This window comes from Lepidochelys olivacea (genome assembly GCF_965140295.1).
Source record: "Lepidochelys olivacea isolate rLepOli2 genome assembly, chromosome: 19".
NCBI lineage: Eukaryota > Metazoa > Chordata > Testudines > Cheloniidae > Lepidochelys > Lepidochelys olivacea.
In genome coordinates this window covers 15,890,860-15,912,601 of record NC_140429.1, presented here as the reverse complement: position 1 = coordinate 15,912,601, position 21,742 = coordinate 15,890,860, and the positions used below count along the sequence as shown (strand labels likewise).

The window sequence follows — 21,742 nt, the reverse complement described above, 5'->3', positions numbered from 1 at the left end:
GGGAACCTGCTCCTGTGCTGAACTAGCCTCAAAGTTAGACCATTTTTCCTAACCTCCAATCGGACTCTCCCTTGGTACAAACCCAGCCGATTCCTTCTTGTCCTAGAAGAATGTTAGGCACCCAGTGACAGACAGCAAACAGGCCATTGTCAGAGCTGCTTATTCGCACACCCTGCCAGCCTCCGCTCAGATAACAGCCCTGCCCCCTCCTATGCCCTAAGTTCAACTACCAATGCCCCTGGTCAGCCAGTGCTCATCCACTTCCCATCCCACCTCCCCAGGACCCACAGTAGAGGTGTGAGCCTGGCTCTCAGTGGGGACTGCTTCATTCCACAATTTCAGCTCAGCATTAGTGGCACAAAGCTGCTGAGCAACCCAGCCAGCCAGTGTGCTGAGCCCAGGGTCCAAGGACAGCTCTGCGGTCACAAAGCAGCTTGCCAGCCCATTGCCCGCATAGCAAAGCCCTGTGCCCAGGGCAGCTCTCACAAGAAACCTGACAATAGCAAAGCAGGGGCTGCATCAGTCTGACTGCCCATGTAAGTGTGGAGCTAGGTTCACCCTGACCGCAGGTGATCGATCAAACCTTCAGCGTGATGAGCGTCTGCCTTGCTTGGCATCCCGGTGCCAGCAGCAGCTGGGGCAGCAGGGCTGGGGATGGTAAATTAATGAATCTGCCACCTTTATCTATTTCACTATATGTTCTGCTCTAAGAGGGCTCATTTTCTTTCATGCTACCACTGGGTAATTACCAGCCTGGCGCTGATGGTGCCCCTTATCCTAATGAAGTGAGCATCCTCTCCAGACACTCTACATGGGGCTGGTTCCAGCTCACTACCCCCACAGGCTCATTGCATGGGCACTAGAGAAGGAGACAGCTTGGGGGCTGGAGGCGGGGCCAGCAGGGTATTGCATGAATCTTTGTTCCTCAAACACTCATGCATGCAGAGATGTCCTTGTGCTCTTCAGGACAGAGCGGTTATCACTTAATGCCACTGACAATGAGGATGGAGGGATGGAGTTGGCCATGTTCCCCTGGAGACACCTAGGTACATTGAGGGAAATGCCACAAGGGCCCTGCAGAGACTGGGGAATTAAAGACAGTCCTTTTATATGAGGCTGTTGTGCAGTGTCCCATAAGTTCCGCTAGGGCACAGGAAGGCAGTGCAAATGCAGAACCTTCCGCACAGGTCCTGCTACCGGGCTTTGGGACACAACGCTGCTGAGAGCCAATTCACCTGATGCTATCACAAGTCTTGTGATATCTGGTTTATTTCTTAAAACCCCAGGTCCTGGAGTCATGTGATTACACGAGAAGCTCAGCTTTCATTTTTTTAAAAAGGAAGTTTCTAGCTCCCGTGTTGGTGGAGAAAACCTTGAAAACATGACACGAGTGTGTCCACAAAGCTCCAAAACCAGATGGCAAAGAATTACTATGTAATCCAATCTCATGTTTGTGATTTGGGAACTTGTGGGGCTTGATGGTACCAGGAAGACCATTTTCCAACAGTCTCTTGGACACGCCCCAAACAAACCACCTCTCTGAAATGGTTTTTAAAGACAATGGAGAAGGAGCAGTGAGCTGCCCTGGCAGCTTGAGAGACTGACTGTCCTGCTTGGAGAATGGCCTCTTCTCACTCAGCAGAGCTGCCCCATGCATGTCCAGAGGCAGCACTTCAGGGACCAATGTTGGTGTTCACAGCTTTCGTCCCCATTCCCCTCTGGGGGACGGAGCTGGATTGGGGGTGAGACTCGCCCGCTCTCAGCAGCGTTGTGTCCCAAGGCCCGGTAGCAGGACCTGTGGGGAAGGTTCTGCAGTTGCACAAGCAGCTGCGAGCTCTGCGAGTACGAAGCTGCCTGCACCCCTGGGATATGTGCGTGGGGCGACTAGTCCATGCCGCTGCTGTTGTCGCCTGTCCACTATTTTTAGCCTGCCTGCTCATGAGCTGGGAGTCACACGCCGAGCTCGTCGTGTCCACCGAGCCTTAGAGAAACCTTTGGCCCCATGTGAGTCTAGTGACAGGTCTAAATGTAGCACTTCATAGCACAGGAGATGGCAAGTTTGGAGCATTAAAGCCTGGTGCATGGTTAGCAGTCAGCCTCATCGTCTGCCCTGTCGCAATCTCCCTGATGCTACAGGGGGCTGCTAAGAAGAGGGATTTAAAGGAGGAAAGCAAAGGTACTTGGCATGAGGTGGTTGCAGACTCCCCTCCATTATCAGGGTCCGGCACCCAATACCTGATCAGAGCCAGCTTCCAAGCAGCAACCACACAAAGGATCCGATGCTGTGAAACTGACAGTGGGTTTGGACCATGTGGGCTGCTGCTATCCCATACAGGCCTTGTCTATTTCCTACAGATGCCCTTTAGTACCTGGCAATGTACGTGAGTGGATCTTGCCCTCAGTCCCTGCAGCTGTAACATGGAGAGGAGCACTGCCTCACCTTATGTCGGTACTGGGAGACTCTAATTCAGGAATGTTTATGTGGTGCTTTGAGATCCTCAGATTGGAGGGAACTGGATACTTTCTTACGCACCAGCAGCTCTGACTGGTCCAGGTCACATTCAGAAATCTCCCCCCACCCCCCAAGTAGTCGTTTGTTCTCAAGAGCCCCTGAGTTTACAATTTGGGGTCTGGGTGAAGGCTGGCTCCCTGCACTCTCTCTGGTAGCCACCACGCAACATGGCCCTGCGACACTGTCCCATTTCAGCATGCCCACTGGCTGGGTCATGACCTGCGTTCCAGGAGGGAGCCAGACAGCAGCATCGCCTGCAGTCAGAACAGGAGAGGAAAGGAACACCCCCTCCTGTGGGCTGTGGCCCTTTGGTCTGGTTTCAGTGTTGTGTGTTGTGTGCGGGGGCTGGAGGGGGTGGTGGCCGGTGAGATACAGGAGGTAAGACCGGATGATCTGGTGCCTTTCGGGCATTAAACTGTGTGACTCTCTGGGTACATCTACACTGAGATTAGACACTTGTGGCTGGCCCAGGCCAGCTGACGGGGGCTAAGGGGCTGGTTAATTGCGGTGCCTGAGAGCGGGGAGGGCCCCAGAGCTTGAACTGCAGCCTGAGCCTGAAGAGCAACACCACAGTGAAACAGAGCCTTAGCCTGAGCCCCGTTAGCCTGAATCTGCTGGCCGGGGCCAGCCACGGGTATCTAATCGCAATGTAGGCGTTCCCTCAGACTCCTTACCTGGAGAATGGGAAGGGGAACAGCCGGCAGCCCAGTGAGTCTGGCTGGCTCTGATTAGGACTGTCACTGTTGTTGGTGCGGGAAGCCAGAATAACACAGACCCCGTCTCGCCTTTCCCTCGACATTGGGCATGTGACATAAAGGCTTGTCCTGCTGCGCCGTATTGCTCGGGGCGCTTGCCTTTGGGAAGATTAATGCCGTTGGGCAGAAAGGCCGTTGCCGATATTTCCATTCCTGCCCCGGGGAGCAGAGGCCAGCACCCGCTGCCCAGAAAGCACGCAGTGCACAGGGCCGGCTCTGGGTTTTTTGCCGCCCCACGCTCAGGTGGGGCTGGGGCTCACGGGTGGCACTGGAAGCGGCGGGAGTGAGGTCCCCTTCTCCCAGCGCCTGCAGGGGCTTTCCCGCTCCCCCGCCCGGCCGCGCAGAGAAGCCCCGAGTTAAGGGGTGGCACAAGGCCGCGCAGCAGCCGGTGCGCAGATGAGGCAGCGCAGCCCTGGCTCCCCGGCAGGACTCGCCCTCTCCTCCCCAGGGAGCGGCTGGGCCCTGGCAGCTCAGCATCCCGGGGCTGGGGCTTCCTCGTCCTGCTACAGCCGGGGGCGCGGCACCCTCGCCCCGTCTAAGTGGCACAGCTCCGAGAGCGCAACTGCCCCGAAAAAAAGGTGGCCGGAACGCCGCCCCTGGAAACGTGCCGGCCCCAGCACGTGCCCACTTTGCTGGTGCCTAGAGCCGGTCCTGGCAGTGAGTTAGCAGCCTGATGCTCTTCAACAGGGGGGCTGTGAAGGCAGTGAGCTGGGAGTGCATCTCCCTGTGATTAGCTTTGGCTAGAGGAGTTTTGAGCCCCACGTTGTTATTTGTCTGGTGGGGTGTCTAGATAGCCCCATTAGGAATCAGGGCCCATTGTGCTAGACACCACACACACGTAAGGAAACAATGCGCTGGGCCTCCCTCTGGATTTCATTTAACACCCAGGATGCTGGGGCACTGTGAGTTCGGGGCTTGCTGACCCAGCCTGTGCCCATGATGAGGCTGTCACGGTAAGACAGTGCTGTGGTCATTTTCAGGGGTGCTGCGGTTATCTGAATAGATTTAGGGGACCAGGAACCAGGGCGGTGTCAGACTTTTCCAGGTGGTGGGGCTGTGGTGGGCTAGAGAGAAAACTGAGGACAGGGACTGTACTATACATCTCATGGGCACACATACAGGAACACTGAGGCTCGCTTATCCCCCCCACAGGGCCCGGGAGGAGCAGGAGGGCTCTGACCCCTCACTGCCTCTTTGTGGGAAGGGCCCTGGAGCTACCCTCGGCTTGAGGTCAGCCCCGCACCCCTCACATTGCCCACCGCCCCGCGTCATAGCTCTGCTCAGCGCCTGGCGAGCCCGCCACTAGCAGCCCGCGGACAGCCACAGCGGCCGGACCAGACCCTTTGCAGGGTCCGCTGGTGCCTGCCTGCCCTGCTCACAGCAGCAGCATCCCCTGCACTCCCAATTTGGCTGCGGACCCCTGTCCCTGTGCCACCCCCATGGCGTGCAGTGCCCTGCACCAGGCTGCACATTATCGCTCCACTGTGTGTCAGTCCCCTCCTTGCATGGTCCGGGACTTCTCCCCCACCCACACTTCCTCTGTTCGGGGCTCTTTGCCCCTCATCCATGCCCCCCTTCCTCTAACCATGCCCCCCTTACCCTGTTGGTGATCCCCCCCTCCCCAATGCAGCTTCCCCCCACTGTGATCCCTTCCCCATGCAAGTTCCTCTTCCCTTGTTCTATGACCCCCTCCCCTAACCAAGCCCCACCTTTCCCTCTGTGATCTTTCTCCCCCAGGCATGCTCCCCTGTCAGTGATCCCCCCTCCCCTATTGATGCTCCCCTTCCCCTGTCTGTGATCCCCCTTCCCCATCTGTGATCCCCTTCCTTAGGCACCCCCGTCTCTCTCCCTGCATGCTTCCTCCCTTGTTTGTTGTTATTTCCATGTCCCCACCCCTTTGCATGCTCCACATGCCACCCTTATTTCTGTGCTGCTGCTGGCTTCAGAGCTGGGAACCCGGCCAGAGTCGCCGCTCTCCGGCCCCCCAGCTCTGAAGGCAGGGCCAGCAACAGCACAGAAGTAAGGGTGGAGATGCCGTACCATGCCACCCTTACGAATGCGTAATGTTTGAACTTTGCGCTAGGAGGGGTGGCTACAGGGTCCCTCCCAGTGCCGCCCCTGCGGGGAACAGAAATTGACCCACTGTGGCTAGCACCCAGTGCCCATTTGGGTGGAACCCACTTCATGCTTGCCAAAGGGCTGGGGGTGCAGAGTTTATACTGCAGGAACAGTTCTAGGATCTTATATAGCATGTGAAGCCTATAGGAAATAGTCATTTCTTGCCCCTTGAATGTGGGCATGGTAGAGAGAGACCAGGCTGCGGGAGCTGGGGGAGTTAATTCTGGAGGACATTGGGGCAGCTCTGTCTGGGAGCTGCCGCTGGGTTGCCCGTGGGCATCCCCAGGACGGCTCTGAGGGTTTCACTCTCTCTTTGCACAGGCCGTGCTGCGTCGCTCTGTGGGCAAAGGCCAGTCACGCTGGGACCGAGCCCCAGTCTGAGCCCCAGATTCTCTTGGTGAAATCGCTCCCCAGGCTGGAGGACGTCTGGAGGGGGAGACCCCGCCCCAGGGAGCCTACCCCAGGCAAGCAGGGTCCCTGGGAACTCGGAGAGCCAGAGCCAGCCCCTTTTGGAAGGCTGCAGGTAAGGCTGCGCCTCTGCTCCTGTTCCCTCTAGGCTTGGCTGAGTGTCGTCCACGTACCATGCACCAGGACAGAGACAGGGCTGCTGGCAATGGCGGGTCGCTGGAGACGGTCAACTGGAGGCTGTGATTCCCCCCAAGGGAAACCTGCAGGGTGCAGAACCAGAGGGGAGATGAAGCCTGGTTCAGTGGGTGCCCTATTCCCATTGCCCTTTCCAACAGTGCAGAGAGGGTTGCCCTGAAACTGACTGCTTGCACACAAGGTGCCCAGGAGCCCTGGTCCACCCTGACCCATCCACTCCCCTCCTGGAGGCTCTGCACACCCCACGAGAACCTTCAGCCCAACCAAACCCAAAGAGAAAAGTCCCAGGCCAAGCTGGGCTGGCTCAGTTCCTTGTGGGCAGGAGGCCCCATCAGCGAAACCACCCCCCACTGGCACTCGCTGGGCCACTTGTCGGGCGTCTGAGCAGAGAAGCCGAGGAGTGGCTGGGCCACGAGGCTGACCTGCCCTCTTCCCCCACCAGGGATGAGGCACTTTGGCAGAGCACGTGGGGAAAGCCTGGACTGCTCCCATGCCGTCCCTGCCCCCAGAGCACCTGCACCACACCCTGAGTCCTAGGGCTGTCACCTCCAAGGCACAGAAAAACCGGCTGGTCTGTGGGCGGGGCCACATTCCGGGGGAGGCAGGGTTGGTCTGTGGGTGGGGCCAGAACCCAGGACTGGGGGGAACCAAAGGGAGGGCCTACTTGAGGCTTGGAGGGATTCGAGGCAGGATTAGGGCTAGGCTTCCCCAACAGCTGGTGGCTGCTGCAGGCGTGCAGAGCAGGACCTGGGCGCCAGCGGTCCCAGCCATGCGGCTGGCACAGTGTGTACAGTGGGGGGGCTGAGAGCCATTGAACCAAACTGAACCCTGCATAGGATGGAAACCACTTCAAGCGAGGGGGTGCGACAGCCCCCCCAGCACCCCGAGTTCCAGCCCCTATGGCCATGTGTGGCCAGTAGCTAAGATCAGCCAGCAAAAACACTGGCATATTTTACTTCTGACCAGAAAGCAGCAAGACACTAGAAACACCAGCCAGGTGGCAGCTCTGCTACCACCTGTCCCGTAAAGCGACTGAAGACAGGAAATGGGGTAGGGAGGAAACCCAGGTCAGTATCCCACCAGGAAAGATCAGAAGCCCAGGTTACACACCGTTCAGTCCTGACCCCCTCCTGTACCGAGTCACAGAGGAGGTAAATGTGTTGTATCCCCAGCTACAGAGCCAGGCTCTTTAGTTCAAGCTATGGATCCCCTGGCTCCTGGCTCTGGAGCTCCCCAGCGCAATCCCTGATGCCAGCCCCAATGGCTGCTGTCACTGCACCCCAGTGCCCCTGCCAGGCAGGGCTCTGCACTCCAGCTCCCGTGTCCCGGAGTCATTCCCAGGGCCAGTGAGTGAGTGTCACAGACAAACGGCCTGGATGGGCCAAGGCCTGGTGCTGGGGGTACTGCCAGCTCAAGGACGCCCCGTATTGTCCCCTCCCAGGAGCCCCTGCCTCCCCCACCCTGCTCCTCCCCCTGTCGCAGCAGCCCCAAGAGGACCTGGGTGTTTAAAAAACCCACTGCCAATGCAAAGTATTTCTACAGAATCCTAGACGTTGGTGGTGCAGATTAAAGTAAAAGTATGATCCCTGCCCCCAAGAGGCTTACGGTCCAGGTTAAATGTAGCACAGAATGGGGCCAGTAGATGCTGGGTATAGTACGGCTGCACTCGCAGACGTGACGTGTGTGGTAGTTACAAAATGGCGTGTGCACATCTGACTGGGAGGGCTGGTCCCAGCCAAGGGGAAAAAGCCAGCACGTTATATCTTTTCCCCAGCAACCAGCAAGGCAGCACCAAACCCAGCCAGGTGGCCAGCCTAGGCATGGGGGTGTGGGGAAGACAGGATTTCTCTGCCTCCATTAGGGTGACCAGATGTCCGGATTTTATAGGGACAGTCCCGATTTTGGGGTCTTTTTCTTATATAGGCTCCTATTACCCCCCACCCCCATCCCGATTTTTCACACTTGCTGTCTGGTCACCCTAGCCTCCATCCTGGTTTCAGTCCCTCTCCCCACCATGTGCTCTGCTCCCAAGGCTCTGAGCTCCCCAGTCAGGCCCCTGGGGTGGGATGGGGAAGCAGGAGATTCTAGCCTGACCTGGGTGTGCCTTCTAGGGGAAGCATGACTGAGGTGGAGCCTGTGCTGGACTTTGCATCCTCCGGGAGGACTGGTCGCAGGAACGCCCTCCCTGACATTCTGGGCTCGCCGGCCGGCGTCAGCCCCTCCGACCTGCCTCTGAAACTAGCTGAAATGTCTCTAAGCTCAGGTATGTACCAGACGGCAGGTCTGGCCCTGCCTGATGGGCCCTGCTCTGCCCTGTGTCCCCCAGAGAATCTGGTCCTGTGGCCACTGGGCCACTGGAGACAGAGGGCAAGTGTGCCCTGCAGAAGGGTCACACTGCCTAGAAGCATGGGCTAGTGGTTACAGCAGGGAACTGAGAGACTCTCGTCACTTCCCCTCTGCGCCTCTAATTCCCCATCTGGAACAATGGGGATTGTTATGTGTTATTACTCTGATAGGCATCTCTCTAGTGTGAGTATCGTTATTTATCAGTTGTGTTACCACAGCGCTTGGGAGCCCTAGTCACAGACCAGGCTGCATGGTGCTAGGTGCTGTACAGACAAAGAACGGACAGATGGTCCCTGCCCCAAAGAGCTGACACCGAGCAGTGCCATGGCCACGGCATGCGGGTTCCCTGCCAGAGCACTGTTCCAGCACGAGGGGGGTCTTGCCTAATGGCTAGTTCCTGGGAGGTCACTGCCTTGAACAATACATTTGGCACCCTTGGCAGTCTCTGAATAAGCCAAGGATATGGTCCCTTCAAGGTCTGAGGGTTGGGCCACTCGGGGGCTGGGAGAAGTGGGGCTGGCCCGGGACAAGGGTACTGGGGGAGTGGGCTGGACTGCTGGGGCTGCCTATGAGCTGGGAGGCAGGGGCAGTGCAGCCACCCAAGGACAGGGGATCTGGAGGGAATGGGGCTGTCTGTGGGCAAAAGTCCTGGGGGAGTGGCTCTGGCTGTGAGCAGTGGGGCTGGCTGGGGGCTGGGAAGCTGGAGGGAATGGGTCTCGCTGAGGCTGGGAGTGGGGCCGCCAGGGGGCTACAGGGAGCGGGGGTTGGCTGGTGGAAAGGAGAGTGGGGAGGACTGTGCTGTACCCGTTTGTGGACAGAGAACTGTGCTTTCCAGGGCTTTTCACTGCACTTGCCTCCATTGCTCTCTCCACAGACAGATCCCAGGAAATGCAGTCCCCCTCCACAGAGGTGCCCCCGCAGCAGCCCCAAAGCCCAGAACTGAAGGACACGTCTTAACACCGTTAAGACCATTTCTGACCAGCAGGGAAAGGAGAGACTGTCGAGCATCAACACAGCTTGACTGGTGGGGCCTGGAGTTTGCTGGGTTTTCCTTGGTGCTATGCAGCAAGAACATCTTGTGTTCCTTGGAGCGGGGGAGTAGAGGAACCTCCGAGGGGGAATAAGCAACCACGTGTCTGGCAAAGCTGGGGAAAACCCCTGTGGAGAAATGTTTCTTTGGTGGCATCTAAGGACACAGACTTAGGAACCAAGGGCGTTTGTTTGGGGGTATTTTCTCGTCTTCACACCCAAACAGCTGAGCGGTGCTGATACCCGCGATGACTCTGTGCTAGGAGCGTGACGAGCAACGAAGGGTTGTTCTTAGCTGAGTACGTTCGTTCACTGTGATGTTCTGGGGCACAATTTCCTTGTCTTTTCTTTTGTAATAGATGATCCAGTATCCTTATTCAGGCCTTCTGAGAAGCCTGGGGCAGATGGCGCAGTGGGGGTCCGTAGGACATTCTCCTCTCTGGCACCCAAAGGTGAAGCCCTTGTCTGGCAAACAGAAGCGAGTCCCTTCCCAGGCTGGGTCCTGCTTCTGCCGGGACCCAGTGTGACCCCTGCAACTTGTGAGATAAAGCTCCCTTGAGCCCTGGCTCCCTTTAAGAGCTTGCCAACCAAACGGGATGAAGTTTGGCAGTTTCACCAAAGTCTCAAAGCAGCCAGCAGGCCACACCGGGGCGTCAATGACGCCAGTCCACGGAGCTTATTGTCACTGGTGAGCCGGGCTCAGCCCAGGCCCCCGGGCTTGCCTGGATCCCCGCCCCCCATGTAGCACCCCCTGCCCCAGGTTGTGGTTAGGGTCTAGGGCGCTGGACATATTGTGCACACTACCTCCCCCGAGGACTGGCCTTCAGGGGCAGCACCGGCTCTGCCCCCAAGGCAGGGCTGCCGCCTGCACTGATCAGCAGTATCCGCCCTCTGTACGAGGGCTCTGCGGGGAGAGAAGCAGGGTCAGTGGGTTTCACAGCAAACCCCAGAGGGGGCTGCCCCCCACCCAACAGCAGAGAACCCGAGGCCGAGGATTTTGCGGCCTAAACACAGGCTCTGTCTAACCGGCAGCACTCGGCCCTCTGCAGGGAGACCGGTGCGTTACGCAGGGAGAGCTGTAGCCCCAAGTTCCCATCCCTTACCGGCCGGGATGGCAGGGAACCAGCCGCAGGTGGTACCAGGCGCTACTCAGGTTTTGGGGGGCATTTAATGTTTGCTTTTCACTACGGGTGTAGAGGGACACCCCCACCCCCAGCCCCTCCCACCGTGCCTGGATCCTCCCTGCCCCCGCGAGGAGGAAAATATAAAAGAAACCTAGTGGTTTGGCTCAGATATACTGTGGCACCTTATGCTGCCGTGGCCACACGGGGCAGGGTTCTGGATTGATAGAGGGGTCCCTCCTGCCCTCCTGCAATGGTCCCCCCAGAGGGGAGCTCTGGGACAGAGAACCCTGGTGTTCTGCTCGACATGGCCTCTCTCTTACTGTTCCTGTTGTTTGAATTGCAGCAGTGCCTAGGAGCCCCCGTCACAGACCCAGGCCCCACTGGGCTGGGCACTGTGCAGACACAACGGAGACACTCCGAGCCCTGAAGATCAGATGTGCAATGTGCCATGCCCCAGGCTGCATGAGAGCTCACGCTAGGTTTCCCCTCAGCACTCACTGTGGCCACCTGGCTCGCGGGAGACGAGCACTATGAATCCAACAGGACTCACTGCCACTGGCCTCGCGTCCAGCCTTGGGCACACAGGAGCCAGGAGAATAGCCATAGGCATGGGAGGACTCTGCAATGATTCCTTCTGGGGAGGGAATTAGTTTAGATTCAGGCCTCCCCCTCCCACTTGTGTCCCTGGGTTCCCTAACTCCTCGTTAAAGTGGGCACTCTGTGCTGCCAGCCCCTCCACGGTGCCTCCAGCCATGGTCTCTGGTTTGGGTGCTCAGGGAACTACAGAGGCCCATGTGGATTTTGTTGTCCTTTCCCTGGGGGCTGGGCGCATCACTTTTGCTGGCCTTTCACCTTCTGCCAGTGCAAAGACGCAGGAGTCTAAGGCTGCCCCCAGTCTCTGAGAATGCAGAACTGCTGCCCAGATTTCTTATTGACCCTCCTGGGCTCCCAGACCCAGCAAACTGATGTGAAGAGCACTCCTTCCCCAGCTGTCACTCTAAGGTCAGGTCTCCAACGTGGTGTTTCTGGAGCTGCAGCTTCTGCCTTGGCACTGGGAAGTTCCTTCTGGGAGAGGACTGAGCTCTGGTCGCCCAGCTGTGGGATCAGGGTAGATCTCAGTGCCCAGGCAGGACTGGGGTCATCATAATACAGCTGCAATGCAGAAACACATCGGTGTCGCAAGGAACAAGATGCTTCTAATCAACCTGGAAGGACTTTGTGCTGCACAGTAATACCAGCCCTTTGCCATTCTCCAGCACCTTCCATCTGAGGACCTCAAAGTCCTATACAAAAAGATCACATGTACCCAAAGATACAACCCAATCCTGGTTATTGACGAGAATGAATATATCGCTGGTCCAAGGTACTTGCTACACCCTGTGTTGGGCATTTAAAAAAAACCCTACAGCTCCATTGATACACATAACAACTCCTAAAGGCTTGACATAGACTTAAGAAATTCATTTCTCACAAACTACCTAGGGGACAAACTTCCTGCCATTAAAAAAGCTGGTATTCTCAGCTTTCCAGGGGTATAAAGCACTAATTTATAATCATCAAAGGTCATTTTGTCAGATCTTTTAAAATCGCACCACGCCGATTACCATCTTGCTCCCCCCACGCTTGCATTCCAGTGTGTTTTGGTAGCTGCCATCTCAAGAACTACTTGAGACAGAAACTGATGCTGCCTGTCCTCTTGAGTGGAAGGTTGGGAATCTCAGATTTCAAAGGGGATAAAACATCAACCTCTATCTTGAAATACCAGCTGCTAAAATCACCCTGGAATGACCGTCACAAACGTGCTTTGTGGATGGGACCAATATAAATGGTTTCAGGACCAATCTGATTTTTCTAAGCACTGATCCTGTGCTGAATTTGCAAAACATCCGTCTGCCCATTTATTTCTGGAAGGCTCAGGCCTAGATTCTGATCTCAGTGACTACCAGGATAAATCTGTAGTAAATCCATTTCAGTGAATGGAGTTATTCCAATTTTACACCAGTGGAAATGAGACCAGACTCTGACCCCCCACGGCTAAATAATGCTTGTACAAGGATACTGGATTTAGCATCATTCCTAACATGTAAACAAGAGGTATCCTGGATTTAATGTCTGTGTAATGTGTCTGTGTGGGTGTGTGTTGGATATGTATAGTGTGTACATGCTGCTTCCTAGAGCATCTGAGCACAGCTGGGAACAGAGCGAATGCAGAGACTGGTTTGTGGTGGACACTTGGGACCAGGGATTGGGGCTGGGAGGAAGGTCTGAGGACTGGGACTTCCAAAGGAAAATTTCAGATGGGCACATGCCCCCAGCGCCCAAACTGTCAGATCGCCTTGGTTTTGACTTGGTGGCTGTCAGGAATTGAGATGGGGCTGGGAGTGCAGTGAACACGGGGGTTCTTTTTTTAAGGGAGCAGTGTGCATCTCTGGGAGAGTCCTGAGCTGCTCCCACCTGGGGACTTGTTTGGGTAATAAATTGTGAGTATTTTCCTGTGCATCCCTATGCAGCGTATGGCTCTTTGGTTGCAGGGGTGTAGCCACGGGGGGAGGGCTGTCCAGGAGAGAGCGGGACTTTCCAAACTAAATCCCTCTCTCTGGTTTGCAAAGGGGCCTGTGAGGTGCATAGGGAGCTAAACTGCCTGCAGGGTGTGTACGTTTGTGTAGGGGGAGGTGTTGCAAGGTGGGAGGATTCTGGGGTGAAGATCTCCAGGGCTGCAACACATCTGTGCTCACTGTTGGAAAGAGCTAGCAGACGATCAGCAGGGGAGGGGATAAGGATGTGATATTAGCGAGAGAAGCAGATAGCTCATTTGGGGAGAGCCATTCAAAAAGGGATTGGACATTTATATGGCTATCAAGAATAGCCAGAGTTCACACAACTGGCCATGCAGAGCATGGGGTGAGGACATACACTCAACTCGATGGCATTTCTCCGCATTTTGGTGACAATCTGAAACCGCAAAAAGCCTTGTTTCCACTAGAACCAGGCCCACCGAGTGCCAATTTCATCAAGATACAGGGGTGAGACAGTGACCTCACAGAGGCTTGAGGGAGGGGCAGCCTTTTCTGGTTTTCACCTGAATCAATTGGGTACTGACCAGAGTACGGAGCAAAGGGCCTGGCCATCATATGGGTGAGGGCCCAGCTGGGTGTACAGCGTGGCCTACATAAGTAAAGACGTCTGCAACCCTCTGGTAAAGTTGCGCGTGTAATATGAGATTCCGCTGGGTCTCCTGCTGGGCTCTGTTAAACTGAGGTGGGTGCTATAACGTAGCCGTGTCACCAAAAGCAGCAACGAGATCTGTCTGTCAGCTCAGAGTGTATCGCAGACAACAAGCATGCCTGGATTTAAAGGAAGTGATTAATGGGGTGCGGGGAGGCCAAGGGAGGTTGGGCTGATGTCAACTGCAATGGCGGCCACACAAGGCATGGCACAGGATACACGATGATGGATGACTGTTCAGATGATGCTGACTTCAGTTCTGGGTTTGTTCTTATCGCTTCTCACGCGGGAAGCGAGTCCGATCTGGGGTCTTGCAAGTGTAGTCATTGCTGGGGGGAGGATGGAGCACTGACCTTATGACATGCTCTCTTCCCGCAGAGACTTCACATGCAGCTCCTCAAAAGTGGGCACAGACCTCTCCTTCTGGGCAGGGGCAACAAGTTCCCAGGTTTTAATGTCTATCATGCATGCTTTGAGTTGGATTTCAAGGTGTCTTTATATCTGAGGATGGGTCGACCCTTAGAGCGGGCTCCTGTGCTCAGCTGGCTGGAGAGCACTGCTTTTGGCATACAGGAAACCTCCAGGCAGACCACGTGTCCGACCCAGCGAAGTTGAGCCCTGATGAGCATGCTGTCGACGCTTAGGGTTACATTACAGTCTAAAGACATTAAAGATGTGTACAACACCCACTCTTTGAGAGGTGCCAAATGCTGGTCAGACCATCGGATAGTGAGATGTATCATGTTACTACACTTTGCACCAAAGCGCCCCAGATGTCATTTCCAACCCCCAAAGATGATCAATGTGGTTTCCATGAAAGACCCCAGCAAACAAAGTTGGAACAGACACTGGAGACTGCGTTAGCTGAGGTCCCAAAGAACCCCACAGATATTGAGGCAACCTGGTAGAAGCTCAGAGATGTCACATATAATACAGCATCCAAGGTTCTTGGCTTTGTAAGGTGGCAACACCAAGACTGGTTCGATGAGAATGACCATAAGATAGACTGGCTACTGAAGACCATGCACACCAAACACAAGTTCTACATCTTGGACAAGAAATCAGCAATGAAGAAGGCCAGGTACCATCAGGCCAAACATACACTACAAACCAGATTCAGGCTAATGAAGAAACACTGGTGGGAGCAGAAGGCTGAAAAACTGCAGGGAGCAGCTGACAAGCACGACATGAAGGCCTTTAAGAAGGTCTCCATGCTGTGTATGGCCCAAAATCCAGTGGTACAGCCCCTGTCCTCACAGCAGACAGTAACGGGCTGCTCACAGGGGATGGTGATATTCTCTCTCACTGGGCAGAACACTTTGATAGTCTTCTGAACTGTCAATGCCTATGTCCAATGAAGCTATTGACTCACTTCCTGCAGCATCCTGTCCTGGAGGAGCTGTCCCTCACTCCTTCTTTAGATGAGATTACTAGAGGCCATCAAGATGCTGTCCATGGGCAAGTCTCCAGGCCCTGAGAGCATTCCATCTGAACTGTACAAGTGTGGAGGTGCCCACCTGGTCAGAAAACTCACCAGCCTTTTCAAGACTATCCAGGAACAGGGCACTGTGCCCCAGGACTATAGGTATGCTTTCATAGCTCATCTATACAAAAGGTATAGGATATGCTATGCATCGTGAACTCCAGGTGGTGTGCAGAATTTGGTTAGAGTACAAATGGCTGTAGATGGCTCTCATGCGGACTCCCTTGGCCACGTGTAGTTAGCAGTGGGGCTGTGCAGGGCTCTGGTAGGGGCTGTGCTTTGCATTGTTTTAACGTCCAGAGGATTCAGACGTTTGTTCTCATGGCAGTCTACCGAGGGCAGAGTGAATTGTGTCTTGAATTGTGAATTGTGATGAGGTTTACAAAGGGTGGACGTCCCAGATCTGGTTCTGGGGTGAAGGCACAGCACTGGGGCTCAGGAGACTGGGGTTCAGGTCCCAGCTCAGTGTGTGACCTTGGGCCAGACACTTCGGATCAGATTTGACACTGGCAGGGGAGTTTAAAATGACAAGTAGCAGATGCGCATTTGGTTGGTTTTCTAGCTTGTCTTCCACACCCTGCTGCTGCCCAAATGACATCCTGTCCCTGCTGTTCCCTGAGACCTTCACCCAGCCACCCCTCCCCATGGATCACAATGGGCGCAGTTCTCCAGCTAAGCCCAGTGAATTGGTGAGAGCCGCCTGCTGCTGGAGCAGGCTCCCTGTGCTTGTGGGGAGACAGACTGTGGGCAGGGAGGTGGAGGCCCCCCGCATTTGGGGGAATAGGAGCAAGTTTCTGCCATGAGGAGGCATGAGCAGGTGAGTAGAGTCCTGCATGGGGCGGGTGCAGAGGAGGTCCATTCCCGTCTCCCCCTCCCCTTGTGGCTGATTTGGTGGAAGCAGGTGAGCTAATGAAAAGACTTAAAGTGCAGGAGCCATATGGCAAGGAGCCAGGACGGTTATCACAGGTGCAGCATTCCAAATGTACTGGAGTGGGGGAGGCCAGAGAGCTGGGGCTCAGCAGGCCTACCCCCCGTTACCTGGCACAACGGCACAGGAGGGAAACCAGCACTGTTGGTGCAATTCTTACCAGGCCTCAGCCCCACAGCATGTGCCACCACCTGGGAGCGGGCTTCCCAGCCCCATTCCTGCCCCTTCTGCTCCCTTGAGTCTCATTTCGGTGCCTAAAGGGGAGCTGAGCATGTCTGAAAAGCTGCACGTCTGTAACCCCCTGGGGAGCATGCCAAGCCCACCCACAGCGGACGCGTGCACTCTGAGAGTGACTGCATACCGCAGCACAGCGCTGGGGGGACAGGCCCCCGCCCGACTGCTCGGTGTCACACAGAGCGACGGGGAAAAGGGAGTGAGCCCACGGCTGCTGAGCCAGCTCATTTAGCTGGGAAAAAATAAGAGGAAATGCTACGAAATAAATCATCCGGGGTAAATTGGCATCATCTCCTGGAAGCTATTGCTGGGAAATGCCTCTCAGAGCCTCCAGCCTGTCTCCCAGTGCCATTGCAGGCCTGCAATGCCCCCCTCAGGATCCATCCCTGAGGGGGGCATTTCCAAGGGCTCTTTCCAGGCCAATTTTAAATGTCCTAAGTGATGGGGCTTCTGCAGCTTCCCTTGGGTACACAGTTCCACATCCTCAGAGATCTCACCCTTTGGGAAGGCTTGTCTCATATTCACCCTAAGCTCCCCTCCCTTTCAGTCCATCCTGGGCATCTAGTTACCTTCTAAATAATTCTCTCCCTCCCTGCTGCTTACACTTTGCAGAGTTGTAAGCTCCAGGCCTCCCTAGCAGTTGCTTAGGTGAGCAATGGATCTTTAGCTTGTCTAAGATTTCCTCTTAAATCCATCTCTCCAATTCCTGCATCGTTTGTTTGGTTTTTTTGCTCTTCACTGAATTGCCTCCAGCTTGTTAATGTCTTTCTGGAGTGAGATTCCCAGAACCAAATGCCAGCACAGAACCACTCGAAAGATGACAAAGTCCCAAGAACCTCCCAGGGACATGGAGCGGGCCTCAAAACTGCTGAGCATAAGAGCCTTCAAGGCCTAGATCCACAAAGGGACGCCGTATCATCATTTGGTTTGGGCACCCAGCTGGGAGGTCAGAGCCCCTGGGTCCATGCCCCTGCACCAGCTTCAACAGGAGAAACTATCAGAGCCCCACATCAGACTATCCCAGAGCCCTGTTCAAATCCTTTATTTCCCCTCAGGTGGAAAGGGGACAGAACCTGGGTCTCCCACATCCCAGGTGAGGGCCCTCACCACTGGGCTACCAGTGACCACCTGGGCACAGCCTCCCGCAGCAGGGCTCAGATTCCAAAGGGACCCTGTGATAGGGGACACAGCCCTTGTGAGCGCCTCCTATCAGGTGGGTACGAACCTGCGCTCTCGCTCTGCTCCTTTTTAACTGAGCCTGCTGGGCTCTGATTGGCTGCTTCCCTGCAGCCTTTCTAGGCAGGCCTGGAGGACCCACCTTTACTGCTCCTTTTCTGGGGTGGTCTGTGGTAGGACCGTGAGGACTCCAGCAGGGGGCCTCAAAGGGTCCAGTACACCCCATCACAGACCAATCTGGTAGGTGGCCTCCGACACCCCTCCTGGGTCAGGCCCTGCACGTGACTTATAGGGTTGCCAACTTTCTATTTGCACAAAACCAAACACCCTTTCCCTGCACCCCACCCCACCTCTTCTCCGAGGCCCCGCCCCTGCTCACTCCATCCCCCCTCCCTCCATCGGTTGCTCTCCCCACCCTCACTTACTTGCTCATTTTCACCAGGCTGGGGCAGGGGGTTGGGGGGTGGGGGAGAGCATGGGGTGAGGGCTCTGACTTGGGGTGCAGGCTCTGGTGTGGGGCCAGGGATGAGGGATTTGGGGTGCAGGAGTGGGCTCTAGGCTGGGGCCTAGGGGTTCATAGTGTGGGAGGGGGCTCTGGGTTGGGGCAGGGAGTTGCAGTGTGCGGGGCAGGTGAGGGCTGTGGCTAGGTTGTAGACTCTGGGGTGGGGATGGGGATGAGGAGTTTGGGGTTGTAGGAGGGTGCTCAGGGCTGGGACTCAGGGGTTCGGAGAGCAGGAGGGGCATCAGGGCTGGGACAGGGGGTGGGGCGCAGGGGGGGGTCAGGAGTGTAGGCTCTGGGCAGTGCTTACCTCAGGCATCTCCTGGAAGCAGCGACATGTCCTCCATTTGGCTCCTATGCGGAGGCATGGTGGTGGCTCTGCGTGCTGCCCTGTCTGCAGGCATCACCCCCATAGCTCCTGTTGGCCATGGTTCCCAGCCAATGGGAACTGCAGAGCTGGCGCTTAGGGTGGGGACAGTGTGCAGAGCCCCCTAGCTGCCCCTGTGCATAGGAGCCGGAGGTAGAACATGCCACTGTTTCTGGGAGTTGCACGATGCCATGGCAGGCGGGGAGCCTGCCTTAGTCCCGCTGCGCCACCAACTGGACTTTTAACGGGGCCACCAGGGTCCCTTTTCGACCGGGCATTCTGGTAAAAAACCGGACACCTGGCAACCCTACTTAGGTGGGTGAGCCCTGATCTTCCCTCCAGTTCATGGATTGCTCTGGGGCTCAGGTGGGCATCCAGATGCCTGGAGGGAGGGAGCCATGCACATGGCCAGAGGCAAAAACATAGATGCCGTGGGAACTTTTACCCTGAAAACTTAGGGGGGCAAGTGAGTTTAGGAGCCTGCAGGGTTCAGTGGCAATGTTGTGGATCACAGTGGGCCCCAAACTGGGACTGAGGCACCTATGTACCTTTAAGGACTGGGGCCTAAGTGCTTCAAATCCTAATGAGATGAATGGGAATAGAGAGTTTTCAGCATTGGGCCCTTATTTCCTGTTCTGGGTGCTCTGGGTGGGGTGGGGCAATGCAAGGTGCTGCCAGGAGTCATTAGGGCTGGGAAGATGAGAGCCCAGCAAACCTCCCCCTGGAACAGCATGAATGAACCCAGGTACCGTCCATCATTCCTCATTGCTTGGGGCCGGCAGTGCTGAGGCACCCAAGGGACGTGATCCCAGCCCAGTTTTACAGAGTCTGGCCACTTCTCCAGAACCAAACCCAGTGTTGTATCTTCGGTCACTGATTCAGAGAGCACCCTGGCCAGGCGCTGTGCAGATCCCTCGGATTGTTCTTTGTCGATGGCATGCACGGTGCTTGTAGGACAGGCCCGACAACGTGTGCCCTACAGACAGGAGAAGACAGACAGACCTAGCACTCCGAGAAATGAATCCCGGCACCTGAGCCAGCCTGTTGAGTAATGACAAGGCAGCCCCCTGGGGAAGGCTGCTGATGCGCCCATCAGCATTCCAGAAGTGTCTTTAGGAAGCAAACGGCACAGCCCCAGCCCTTTTTATGGCCAGTGGTGGGGATGGGGCTATCATTTAAATTTTATAATGAATTTAGGTCCAATGAAAACTATGCCATGAAAGCATGACAGCCTTGGAGGGCAGCTGTCTCGCCCTAGGGAAGGGGTACTGCATGGGCAGCGGCAGGGCCAGCTTCGCCCACAGCCCCTGCCAACACATGTTGACCTTGCTCTACGGGAGACCCCTTTCAAGGTGAGAGAGCTGTTCGGTCTCCATGGCCCATCTGGCCCTCGGCACCTCAGCTGAAGGGGCCAGTTAGTGCCAGCCGTGGTGAGACTATTTTGTGACATGGTCACCGGCCTGTTAGGAACTGGGCTGAGCACCTGCCCACCACTCATCCCACGGTTGACCTGGAGGGAAACACTAGTAGGTGAAACACTGAGGTGTCCCTCTTCCTGCCCATGAACACACGGGTTGCTGGGGGACTTGAAGTCCTGCCTTGCGATCTGCCGCTGTCCCATAGGGACGGTCAGAGGGTCTTGGACAAAGGAGCCGGGGAAGCTGGAGCCCATCACATTTCCTCCAGAATAGCAATTTAAAACAAACTGCACCTGGATCTTTAAATGTGGGTGATTTATTGTGATTTTAAAGGACCTACCCACAGGTTTAATTTTTTTAAGGATGTCTCCTGCTCTTATAAAACAAACTAGGGCTGCAGTGATATCTTTTGCCCAACAGGTGGTGCTCTGGCGTTAAACCTAGGAAGCCGTCCCCTTGTTCTGAAGGAGTCTGATCAGATGGTTATTGTTCAGATCCATATTTCACGCTCCAGGATTTGTCAGAGCCCGGTGTTCCTCTATGTGCTGATTTGCCCTGGGCTAATGCTGAGGTCTGACAGGGCTTCTGGGTCCAGTGCAAATCTGCTCATTTGCTCTACACTGCAGTTGCCCCATTGGTGAGGGATCTGATTGCAGAATGGGGCCTTAGCTTGGCTCTATGCTTGTAATGCCCGTGGGCAGTGGGCTCAGGTTGTATGAGCAGGCATTGTTTCCTGCCCTTCACTCACATGCCACAGGTGAAGATGCAGCCACGCAGCCCCCTGCTGTGAGCCTGTTAGTCCTTGCAAGTGACGTAGCGTTTGGCTGGGGCAGTAGCTGAAAGAGCTGCAAGGAACAGCTGGGCTGTAATGCTCGTCCCGTGTCAGTCCTGGGCCAACGCTGCTGTTGGAGGGTGCAGAGGGGAGCTAAACCCCAGTCCTAGCTATCTATGGTAATTAACGATTCGTGTAAAGCCACTGCTGGAGGAGTCACCCAGGAGGGCTGAACGTGGGGCCTCTGGGTCAAACGTGCTTCTGCTAAAACATCAGGCAGCAGACCCACAAACCTCTATGCATGATCTAGCCACTAGACGGGGTATTAAGTTCTGCTTATCTCACTACCTAAGGGTTTTCTATAGTGCCCATCACTGCAGTATGCTTATTATTTATTATTTGTGGTGTGGTAGCCCCTAAGAGTCCCAGCCATGGGCCAGAACCCCATTGTTCTGTGTTTGTACAGTCCCTTTTTGACTGGGCGTTCTGGTTGAAAACCGGACACCTGGCAATCCTAGCCCCTCTGCCAAGCCATGTGAAGTGACACAAGCTGGCTACGCCGTGCGCTTGACTACAGGCAAGGGCGGGAGGGTCACTGTTCTGTCCTTAAATGCCAAACTCTGCTTCTAGCCTGATGGCTCCATGGACTTCATAAGCTGGGCTGGTCTCAGGGGGGCAAGGAGCACTAGATGGGGCTGTGGGCAGCTGGGGCCTCATGGCAATTACACTGGCAGTGGTTTCCAGCACCTCCTGGTGGAGTAAATCAGGAGTCCCTGGAGTCCTCCAGGTGTCCATAGGGGAGAATCAGGCCCCGTGTGTCTGACACTTTTATCCAAACCTTCTGGCTGAGCATGCGGTGGCAATGAGTAAGGTACTCCTCTGCTCCTGGTGTGGGGGTCACACTGGCACCAGGGCAGCTCCAAGGGGCGGCATCACTGGGACCTGCAGCTGAAGTCTCTCAGGCCTGGCTCTGGGCAGCACAACCTGGATCCCAGAGACCTGCAGGCTGGGTGCAGACAAAAGGGACATGCTTGGCCTCCTGGAATCTCTCCCAGCTCTGCACCGGGATCGGGCTGGCTGCATGCCTCCTGCCCTTATCTCTTGGCACTGGGTGCAATTCTCCCAGCTGCTTGCAACACAGTGAGAGGTTAAT

General features: G+C 55.8%; 1 protein-coding gene across 1 annotated transcript in view; it reads left to right on the top strand.

Moving 5' to 3' along the window:
• The window catches only part of LOC311533096 (cAMP-dependent protein kinase inhibitor beta-like), a 67,029-nt gene extending 54,433 nt beyond the window's left edge, over nt 1–12,596 (top strand). Inside the window, exons 2-4 of the mRNA XM_084652214.1 lie at nt 5,707–5,908; nt 8,100–8,251; nt 9,209–12,596. Of these exons, the coding sequence (XP_084508340.1) occupies nt 8,107–8,251; nt 9,209–9,291 (228 nt within the window). The 5' untranslated portion in view covers nt 5,707–5,908; nt 8,100–8,106 and the 3' untranslated portion in view covers nt 9,292–12,596. The remainder of the gene's footprint in view (nt 1–5,706; nt 5,909–8,099; nt 8,252–9,208) is intronic.
• Nucleotides 12,597–21,742: the final 9,146 nt, after the last annotated feature.